Source organism: Equus caballus, chromosome 7, assembly GCF_041296265.1.
Source record: "Equus caballus isolate H_3958 breed thoroughbred chromosome 7, TB-T2T, whole genome shotgun sequence".
NCBI classification, from domain to species: Eukaryota; Metazoa; Chordata; class Mammalia; order Perissodactyla; family Equidae; genus Equus; species Equus caballus.
Window position 1 is genome coordinate 23413425 of NC_091690.1, and position 11156 is coordinate 23424580.

An 11156-nucleotide genomic window follows, 5' to 3' on the forward strand; every position below is an offset into this window, starting at 1 on the left:
TCCAAGCTGTTGCATATACCAATAGTTTCTCCCTTTGTATTGTTGAATAGCATTCCATTTACGGATGGACCACAGTTTGTATAACCATCACCTATTGAGGTCCATTTTGATTGTTTCCAGCTTTTGGGTGTTGCAAATAAAGCTGCTGTGAACAATTGCGTACAGATTTTTGTGTGAACATAAATTATCCTTTCTCTGGAATAAATGCCTAGGACAGCAGTTTCTGGGTTGCACATGCATGTTTAGTATTATATTCCAACCTGATCTCTCTTTTGATTAGGAAATTTTATTCTTTTCTGTATAATATGATCACTGCTATGTACAAACTGGAGGAATTCTTGAGTTCATTCATCTCACCAGTTTATTGTATTCATTTTAATTTTTGGTGTGTCCCTCGAGTTTGTCTTTATTTCATCTATCACAGGTTTAGTTTAATGAACATCTAGTTAACTCTAAGTATGGCTGCAACATCTTCTCACGTCACTCTGGAAATTAATTATAATTATTTTAAATTCCTATATAACTTGCTCTGTTTCTTTGATGCGTAAATTTCTTCTGATTGCTGTGCTTGATGCCTTTCTTGCAAGCATTAGTCTTTTTCAAATGATGGCTAATTTTTGGATATGTGTTCATCTTTGAATTTGAGATTCCCCACTAGCCTCTGTAGATGTTATATCTGTTTACTGCAGTTCGTTTCTCGGAGAGTTGTTAGAAATATTGCCTGGTGCTGTGTGCCAACACCTAGTCTCTCCATAGTCCAGTCTGCCTTTTGTTCTTAGGTGTTGTGCATGACATTGCTTTATCTTTCCAACCCAAGCATATACCTTCAGTGCTTTCGTATGAGGTGTGGAGGAGTCATACCTCCGCTTCTCTGTCAATCACGCTGGGGCTCCCTCCTGATCCTGGTGTAGGAAATTTTTGTGGCAGTCCAGTCCTGAATTCATTTGGTGCTGTAGTTTCATACTTTAATCCAATCTCTTCTGATTTCAATCTTTTAGAATTTTCTCACATTCTCTGTTCTGATGAAAGAAATTATTCTTCTCCTCTAGCATGGTAACAAAGTTTTATAAATCTCCTTCCAGACATTTCTTTGGACGTATTTGACAGGGGAGCCTGCAGCAGGTGCCAAGCCCACCATTTTGAATAAATTCTGCAGTTTTTCCTATCTACCACCAGCTTCCTACTTTATAGTGTTAATCTCTTGTTATCTATTTATACTGTCGTGTGTTACATGCTGTCAAGTTGGCTCTGACGCCTGGTGACCCTGTGAATGAGGGACGTCCACAATGTCCTCGGCAGCCCTACTCAGCTTCTGTGGACTCACGCCTATGGCTTCCTCTATGGAGTCAATCCATCTCATATTTGGTCTTCCTCTATTCCTGCTGCCTTCTACTGTTCCGAGCATTATTGTCTTTTCTAAAGAATCCTGCCGTCTCATGCTGTGCCCAAAGTAGGACCACTTGTTTATCTTTTATCACTAGAACCCATTAGGTGTATAATACCTGATAAATAAAAGGTTCTCAATAGACTGGCTTTACAATCTTGGACAAGTTCTTAACTTTCTAGGGCGGAACTTACTCATCTATAAAGTGGGATATTAACAGTGCAGGCTTCTTAAGGTTTTGAGGATTAAGCATAAAAGCAGGCACTTAGTAGTTCCGTTAATCTGTGTCCTTCTCTTTTTGTTTCAGGAGAAATCTGTGGAATAAAATCATTCCGTCTCCATACAAGCTCTTTTTGTCCACACAACAGTTCCAATAGATCCTACTGGGAGCATCACTTATGTAGATGGTAGAATGCTTCGATGGGATGAATGGGATCCACAGAGTCAGAATCAAATGGTTGACAGTCCCTCTAGTATGATATAAAGTGGAGAAGGGGCAGTTCCCCAGTAAAAGAGGGCCTGTGTTACTAGAAGTAGGAGTATTGGTCAGGACAGAAACAATAGTTGTTGAATACAAAAGGCAGTACAGATGAGGGCAAAAAAGAGAATGAGTCATATTTTCTGTCATTAATCCTTTAAGAAAGCTTTATCCAAAAATTTCTTTCTCCCCATGAGTCAAATTAGGTACTTATTTATTCACTCATTGATTTACTTATTAGTCCCAATCACTTATTGCATGCCTGCAGTTGCAAACTTGAAAATAACTGGGAATCCATGTGTAGTCTCTCAGCTCTGAAGGTCTGGGATTGTTTATAAGTGGTAAAGATATATTCCCTGCCCTTATCAAATGTGTGATTTAGTTTCAGTGTTATCTATGTTGTCAGACACATATAGAATTATTTCCAACACAAAACAACATTATAGCCATGGGAAAATATTGTTATGAGTACGCAGAAGAGGGAGTGGGTGAATATGCCTGTATGGACCTGGGACTTGAAGGATGACTGAGCTCTCTTTAATTGGAGAAAGCTATGAAGGATGTTCCTTCCATGAAAAAGGAACAGCTTGGACAATGGACTGAGGGCAGGAATATACACTCAATATGATCCTTACCTGGTTCTGGAAGTAGAAAATTCATTAAAGGGCCACTTCTAGAGCTTAATTTAGTTTAAGATACAGAAATTTTGGCCATGCTGGTGGACCCCCGGTTTCATTTTTAAGTTATCTTTATACAAGTTTGTCCCTTTGGTTGAATTATGGTTGCTTTCTGGGTGGGGACCAAATCTTATTCTTCCTTTTTTCTGCCCTAAGTGTGCCAAGCCCTTTCCTTGAGCCACGTATATCAATATCATTGTCCATGTTCCAAAAGAGCAAAGTTTGCCTGGTAACACAAACAGTAGTGCACCCAATGACATGTGTCCATACTCTCCTTTCTCTTGCAAAGCTGCAGTCATCCATAGGTAACAATGAACAATACAATCTCTGTTCCTAAACTCTTCATTTCTGAGTCAACACATCAAAACATTTTGTGATACACATCTTGTGGGCTTTTGCAGATTGGATGAATCTTGTAGCCTCTCTGTCATATCATGGACAGATTCACCTGAAAGAGAACATGTCTTTACTGCATGCCATGTCATTTTATACATAAACATCTCTCTAATTCCAAATAGGTAGCTATTAGCTATTATTGCCTCAGGCTTCCTTCCTAGCAAATGTAAAAGGAGCCTTTGTTTTATTTAACACATACAAACTGAACCATTAATATATTCTAGGCATTGTTCTAGACGCTGTGGACAAAGCATCTGGTGGACAACACAAGGCCCTATAGTTCGGGAGCTTAGATAAATCTAGCGTTGAGTAGAACAGGTAAGAGTCACATACATGACTAACTTAATGAGATCATTTTGGATAGTGATACGTAGTTACACGAAAAGAGAACATCGTGAAGTGACTAATTGCCAGAGAGATCGAGAGATCTACTTCTCGCTTGTGTGGTCAGGAAGAATTCTCTCTCGGGAGATAATTGACCTGAGACTGTACTGACAAGAAAGGGAGCCTTATGGTCATGGAAAGGAGTTTAGAGGTCATTGAAAGATTTTACCTAAGGATGTGAAATAATCTGATTTCGATTTTTAAAAGATCAGTCTGCCTGCTGTGTAGACAGTGACTTGTAGAAGTTTCAAGATTATAAGCAGAAAAACCAGTAATGGCCTCAGGGGTGGTATAGCTTGGACTAGGAAGGCAGCAGTGGAAGAAGAGAAGAAGAGACAGATTGTCTACATACATTGTAAGGAAATATGGCAAAACTTTGAGATGAGTGAGAGAAATGGGTGAATCAAGGATAGCTTCTGATTACTCTATGGATTTTGCTAACATGTTTTTCAATTGGAGAAGACTAGGGATAAATAAATGTGTTTTGGAATATAGGGATATAAGAATTCTACTTTGATCATGTTGAGTTTGAGATGCCTCCTAGATGCAAAAATGGAGAGTTAAGTAGGTAATTCGATATGCAAGTGCTAAACTCAGTGGGGAGATCAGAGCTAGAGACAAATATTTAGAAGTTGTCAAAATTACAGGTGTTTTTTAAACCACAGGGTGGATATCACCCAGAATGAGAGCATAGAGCAAAGCAGGTGGGTAGGACTGACCCCAGGGTATTCCAAATTTGGAGGCCAAGTAGTAGAGGTAGAATTGGCAAAGGAGTGTGGGAAGGAGTCTCCAGGGAGGCAGGAGGAAAACACAGAAAGAGTTGTGTCACACTCTTTCCTTCTCTCCCTCCCTCTCTTTCCTTCCCTCTCTCCTATTTTCCCTCCCCCAGCTGCCTTCCCACTTTAGTTAGGATAAAATTCAAACTCCTTGCCATAGGCTCCAAGGCCATAGTGATCTGGCCTCTGCCTTCCTCTCTAAATTCTTCTCCCTCCATATTTCCCTCACTGACAATACTCCAGGCATAATGGTCTCCTGCTCTTTAAATAAACCAAGCTCCATCAGGTCTCAGGGGCTTCGCATTTGCCGTTCTTTCTCTAGCATCTGTCTCTCCTTTGTCTCATGAATGCCTCTTTTCCATTATCTTGATCTCACTTGAAACGTCTTCTCCTCTAAGGTGCCTTCTCTGACTAGTCACCTCCATCACTACCATGTCGCTCTGCAACGTATTACCTTATTCTATACTTTGTTCTTACTACTTTTGCAGTATGGAATTATTTTATATCTTTTGTTTATCTTTTTTCTTTACCACGATGTAAATTCTTTGATGGCAGAGAATTCACGTGCCTTTTTGACCACTGTCTCCCTAAAGACTAGAACAGTTCCTGGCACATGATAGGGATTTAATAAATATTTTTGACCATCTGAGTGTTTGCTGGGCACTGAACTGTGAACTGTGGTTCATGGGCAATTGAGGAGAAAATTTATTATCCCTTGCCGAGAGGCTAGATATATTTAAGATGTTCCTATTACAATTGCTATTTCCTAGATACAGCAAGAGTAAGTCAGGGACCCAGTGATATCTGGGGCATAGTTTAGAGGGGAAAATTAAGGAAGAATATGCCAAATTGCTTTATACTAATTATATTGCCCTATTCAACTGAAATTCTCATATCAATCATTCTTTTTCGGTCAAGTTTTGGGAAGTCCTATTAAAATGCAAGTAAGAATGATTAAAATATTAACCTACATGTGTTAATTGTTGATTATCTGCATAATGCTTTTCAAACATGTTTTAAACAGTGGAACTTTCTTCAAACCAAAAGCCCAACCACATACACATAGTCCAATACACATAGCGTAAAAATGGCTGATATTTTGGCTGATGTGATGTGGCAGATCTTGCACCCTGCCCACCAGGCACCTCTCCTAACTCCTGTCCATCCAGGCAGTACCTGAAGTACCACCTACAACACCCAGAGCTGTACAGAGCAAGGTTTGAAAATTACGAATCTTAGTCTAACCCCTTCGTTTGGGAAACCAAGGTCCAGAGAGCAGAAGTGACTTATCCAAAGTTATAGAATTACTGCAACACAAGGACCCAGGCCCAGCTCCGTGAATTCTAGTGCACTGTGCTTGTGCCTGTGTTATCCTATATTCCTGAAGGATAAAGTTTATAGACTAGATTAGTCTCCTAGCAGTGGGAGTTCTATAGGGAGAGAAAAGTCAGAGGTTTTCAGTATCCCGGGGACCTTGCTTGGAATTCTGCTGGTCCTCCAGGACTGTGGACCTGGAGAATTGCCTCACAAGACTTCTCTTCCCACTTGGAAATCACCTTGAGCTTATCTTTAGTGGTAGAAATAAGGAAATGGAAGTGCTTTCTCCACATATTTATTTTATAAGGACTTTATTGCTCTGAATTTCCGTGCCTCAGAGAGAAGAACTTTTAACCATTAGGTGTCTTGACTCCCCATTTGTGAAGAGTGGCAGGGTTCTGATCAAGAACGGTAGGTCCTTTTCATGAGTATTTTTATTTTTAAGAGGAAGCACAAATTAGAAGTAACTAACTGATTTGATTGAATTGGTGGTTTATGGATCAACCATAGCACAGATTATCTTGTGCTAATTGGGAGTTCAGAACCAAACACACATTTGACATGACAGCAAACACTTAATGTTTTTAATTAAGTAAACAAATTTCAGAGATATGTGTTATCTAGCAAATATAGTTTAACAATATATTAATCTGATTTCTGACTACAGATTGAGGTGGGTGGACATTATTTGTGCCATATGCAATTGTCATATCCCAGGCATCAATGATGCCCACATTAAGATCCTGGAAAATGTCCTTTATGACAAGATATTGGATGTAACCATGAAAGTCACTAAATCTCTCCATGTCAGCGTCCATATCCCTGATATTTTCTGCCTTGATAATTACCATAGTATCTGGGCTTCTCAGAAGAAGACGCTGAACAGCTTTGTGGACATTGAGGGCCCTTCGGATAAAAACATCAATGGGAAACGGTCTGAAATGCTGGCCCAGAGAAATAACAATGATGGTATTTTTCTCTCCTCCAGTTCTGTCAATGACCCGGGCGAGGTACTCAATATCTTTGACTGAGTAGATCAATGATCCAATCAAGGGGTAACCATGTTTTTGCCACTGGATGTTGATATTCTTATCCAAGTCCACAGCAAGCAGGTTTTGAAATTTTCCAAGTTCATGCAGATCCACTGACTTCAGTGCTGATGACAAATAGGCAATCCCAAAATGAAAGGAGAATAAAGTTACAAAGATCATAAAGATGAAGAAAAGCTTCAGTGTTTATGATTGAATAAGTTAATCATGGCTGATTTATTATAGGTTTTAGGTTTAAAACTTATTAGAGCAATCAAGAGGGTTGCACAAGAAGAAATTATATATGCCCCCTTGTAGAACCATGTAGAACCAAATGGACTGGGGATGGTAAGCTCTGAAGTAAATTCATTGGAGGATGATGTAGTCAGTTTTGTAGGTGTTATTTTTGTACATTTTCTTAACTGTAGACTAAGCTCATTTGAGATAGAAAAAGGTACTAATTGATGTCTTTACATTTTAAAAAAAATAAGTAGACCTATTTCCTCCAAATATTCTGTAAGTTCCTTTAAGACTGAAATTACATTCTATACCTGTGTGTTTCCTTTACATATGCATGGAACGGTACTGAGTACAGCATCTATAATAACAGTATTACTATTCATCTGTGAGGGACTTTGCAGTTTACAAAGCGTTTATTTGGACTTATATATTCATTCCCCTCAGAGCTCTTCATATATATATTTGTGCATATATGGATATATTTAATTGCCATGTTATAGAAAAGAAAACCAAGAGATTAAATGACCTGCTCAAGTTTACACAGCTAGTGACAGAATCTGTGCTGAAACTTGAAGCTGCTCTCACTTCTTGTGAAAGTAGTCCACCCGATCTTAAAACTTTTGATGGTAAATGTAATAGGAACAGAATAAAATGAAGTCCTTCCATTTTTCATCATATTAATTAGATCCTTATCAGATTATCAAGGCCAGCTGCTTTGTAGTTAGAACTTCTGAGAAAAATGTGTAGAAAAGGATTATTAATGCTTTGTAACCTGTGCCGTCTTGGAAGTAAAGGGCTACATTTAACGCCTTAATGCAGTGAGATTTGAAAATGGAGATGCTGGAGGGTTGCTTGGAGGAAAATGGCAGAATGATTTTCTTCATTCTGCTTCCAGCTTACTTCCGTTTCCTTTTTCAAAGCACACTATGGGCATAGAGTTTAATTTTTAACAAAATGTGCAACAGATATTTTGCTACTGCAGTTTAGGAGATTAGTCACAGATGGTAATAACTCAGTAATTCAGTACTCTGTTTTAGGAAGTGATGCTAAAGGTCATCACCAGAACCTTAATTTTATAGATGAGGAAACTGAGGTCCAAGGAGTTCAGTTGTTTATCAGAGGTCACAATGTAAAACTGTCTCCTTCTGTTAGGAATTCCACTGATAGCTTGGAGCCCTGCTGATTTTCCCTTTTCATTGAGAGGATCAGCTTACCCTCTGAGTTTGAGATCACAAGAGCAGCATCATGACAGGAAGGCCAGAGTGCCCCTGGCACCAGGAGCCACACCAGGTGCACTGACCCCAGTGATAAAAGCTAGAGCCCAGCACACAGAGGGCAGGCAGGGATGGTTTTCCAGGTTAGAGGGCTATGATCTAGTAGTGGATTCTGAGTTATTATTACCGCATTCTTGGTTTAGTAAAAAGAGCAACTGGACTAGGAGTCTAGCCCCAACTCTGACATTAACTAATGATAATAATTGCAATATGCTGTTGTTTACCCAGCAGCTTCCACATGCCTGTGTGGCTTACGATATCTTAAATATTTTATACCCATTACCTCATTTAATCTTCATAACAAGGACCAGATACTATTATTATTTCTAGTTGATTGATGAGGAAAATGAGGCAGAGAAAATAAGTAACATGCCCAAGGTCATGGCTTCTAAGTGGCACAGTTCAAGTCTGTTAGATTCCAAAGCCCATGCTTTTAACCATTGTGCCTACCTGATGCAAAGTCACCACCCAGCTCCTGGCATCTGTTCTTTTATTTTTTCTGCTTTACCTTCCCAACCACCCCCCCCCCCTCCACCAACCCCGTACATAGTCGTATATCTTAGTTGCAGGTCCTTCTAGTTGTGGTAGCATCTGTTCTTTCATGTAATGATCATAGTGATGATAGCTAACACTAAAGAGAACTGACTATGTACCAAACAGTATTCTGAATGCATTGCTTACATTACCTCATTTTACCATGTGGGTACTATTTTCATCTCCATTTTACAGACGAGGAAACTAAGGGACACAATGGTTATATAACTTGCCTAAAGTCACCCAGATAGGACACGGAGAAACCAGATTTTGATACCAGGCCATTTGGATCTAGAATCCACACCTTTAAACATAATGCCAATTGTAGAAGGCGGACAACATAATATATGAGGTTATCTTCAGCTCCGTCAGCGATTTTATGAGCATGCTGGGTAAATACTGAAGTGTGAATTCTGCGGGGATAAGGATGTAATAAACTGTTTTCTACACTGGCTCCCTTCCAGTCAGAGAAATGTGTTCTTTCAAAGAAAAGTTAACGACATCTTGCGAAAAGTTTTTGTGTGTTGTGTTTAAGAAATATGAAAAAGAAGAGGCATTTCCCGTATTTCTTTCTCCCCTTGAAATGAAAAAGAAGATTCAGAAAGGGTTATGCATAACAACTTAGACCAAAGCGTACTGTTGATACTGCTTTTGAAGTATTCCATCCACTGGCGGATTGTGGAATCTCCCATTAGATGTATGAATTTTCCCCTTAGGCATTCTTTCATTTTAATCGGAGCCAAACTACAGGAGACAGGATTCCATGTGTCTTTCCAGACGTGTCCACTGGGGATTGTGGATGTCATTCCAAACTTGCATTTCTTTTTCGTTGGAACTCTTTTTTCTGCCAAAGAATCAGCAAGATAGGCTCTCCTAAAATATCACATTATCCATGAGTATTTATTAAGAACCTACTGTCTTTTCTAAGTATTTACTTAATAGGGCATAAGCGTAGTAGAAAAGCCTTATTGAAGCATCATCCTCTTAACGGAATAGTTATTTGTTCAGTAAAATTTTTCTCTGATATGAATTTTCTAAATGATACCCATAATGTTCATTATACAGAACATATTTTCTCCCAGGAAAAAAAGCCTTCTGGGTAAAATTTAAGCGTTTGTTTGCTTTCCTATGTAAGTAGAGTCATCAATTCTTGCTTAGTAGCGAAAACTCAATTATTCTATCATTTTAGCCCACTTTATCCCCAAGTTTATCACACTCTGTCATAGTGTCTTAAATGCCACCATCAAACTGTAAATCCTTTGAATTAAATGCAGGGTGATACACAAAAAATTAACAACTAGTTTGGTTTGGGACCTGGACAGTCCACATGGATATGGCTGTAGGCTGGCGTAGAGTCCTGGAGGTCCAAGACGGGCCAGGTATTAACTGTTAGTTACTGGTTTGTGGATGGTCTGGGAATCTGAGGGACTGAGGTGGCTAGGATGGTGAGGAGCCCTTGGGGGACTTGGGGCAGTGATTATTCACCAACCAAAGGAAATAGTTCATATTTTAACAACTGGTATGAGTGTACGTGTGTATCCTGGGTGAAAAATGCCATTTCTCCCTCTAGGTACATATTTACACTTCAGTGTGAACAAGTTTATTTGCAATTAGCAAGCTGTTAATGCTTAGAGAGACACAAAAGCTCTTGCCTTAAATGATTTTAGATAGAGATTTCTTAGGATGTTTGGAGCCAAACAGATTGAAGAGAAATTAATAAATATAAGTGTGGAAGTGCTATTTTATATGCTAAAATAGTTTGAAAGGCAGCAAAGACCAAGAGGGGGAAATTGTAATGAATTGACTCCTAGATGGTGGGTTGGAAACCTCTAGATGGTGATTCTGGTCTTGTAGTGATGTGGGAAGTGCTGACGGTGGTCGTGTGGGGGGTAAGGACCTAGGTGTAAATTGGGAGAGAGTTTTGACATTTGAAGGTTATTGTATTAGATGGCCAGGTAATCTATTGCCTGATAAATAGATTGATTATGAGAGTTATATTGCTAAAACAGATTTATGGTATCCTAGTGATTTCAATCATTTATTCACTTAGGTAACTGGTATGTTGGCCCACCATAGACAAGTCCGATGAGAAGCACCAATAGGACTGATAATAGTGAACAAGTCCAGCAGAAAGAAGAAACCCTTTACCTGGGTCTAATATTGAGAACCACTCATCAAACACAGGGAAAACTTACTGTTGCATTGGGAGACACTGATGGCATCGAAGTTTTCCATAATCTCTACACCCACATTTGACCTTAAAGAGACAAGTACAGGAATTAATCTGCAGGTGGCCCCAAAGATCAGGAAACACAAGAAGCCACATTCTTCATTGCTTCAGTTATTTCTTAGTGATAATAATTGACTACTGTGCCCACGGTTCCAAGCCATTTATTAAATTTTCATTTCTTTGCTTATTAGTTTAGGGGGTACAGATACCCGGAAGGTGTGCAAGGTAATTTATTGAGATTGCAGAAAGAATATATTAGAGCACATACATGTACACACATGTATATTTCTCATCCTCTTTTAATTTGTATTGTTTATATTTTTTGTTTCAATGACAAGGGTTAAATATCCAAAAAGTTTAGAGACTACTGGGGAGTGGGCACTGTCCTCAAACGAATTCACAGATCTTTTCTAAAATGGCTCTTCATAGAGTCCCAAA

General features: G+C 39.0%; 1 protein-coding gene across 10 annotated transcripts in view; it reads right to left on the bottom strand.

The window, feature by feature from the left end:
- Nucleotides 1-5974: 5974 nt before the first annotated feature.
- The window catches only part of NXPE4 (neurexophilin and PC-esterase domain family member 4), a 50870-nt gene continuing 45688 nt past the window's right edge, over nt 5975-11156 (bottom strand). For 9 of the 10 annotated variants that reach the window (XM_070273629.1, XM_070273631.1, XM_014741371.3 and 6 more), the window contains 3 exons: nt 10684-10745; nt 9126-9332; nt 5975-6568 (listed from right to left, as the gene is read on the bottom strand). In XM_070273629.1, coding sequence (XP_070129730.1) covers nt 6033-6568; nt 9126-9332; nt 10684-10745 — 805 coding nt within the window. In that variant the 3' untranslated portion in view covers nt 5975-6032. The remainder of the gene's footprint in view (nt 6569-9125; nt 9333-10683; nt 10746-11156) is intronic. The other variant, XM_005611586.4, reaches the window with a different exon arrangement.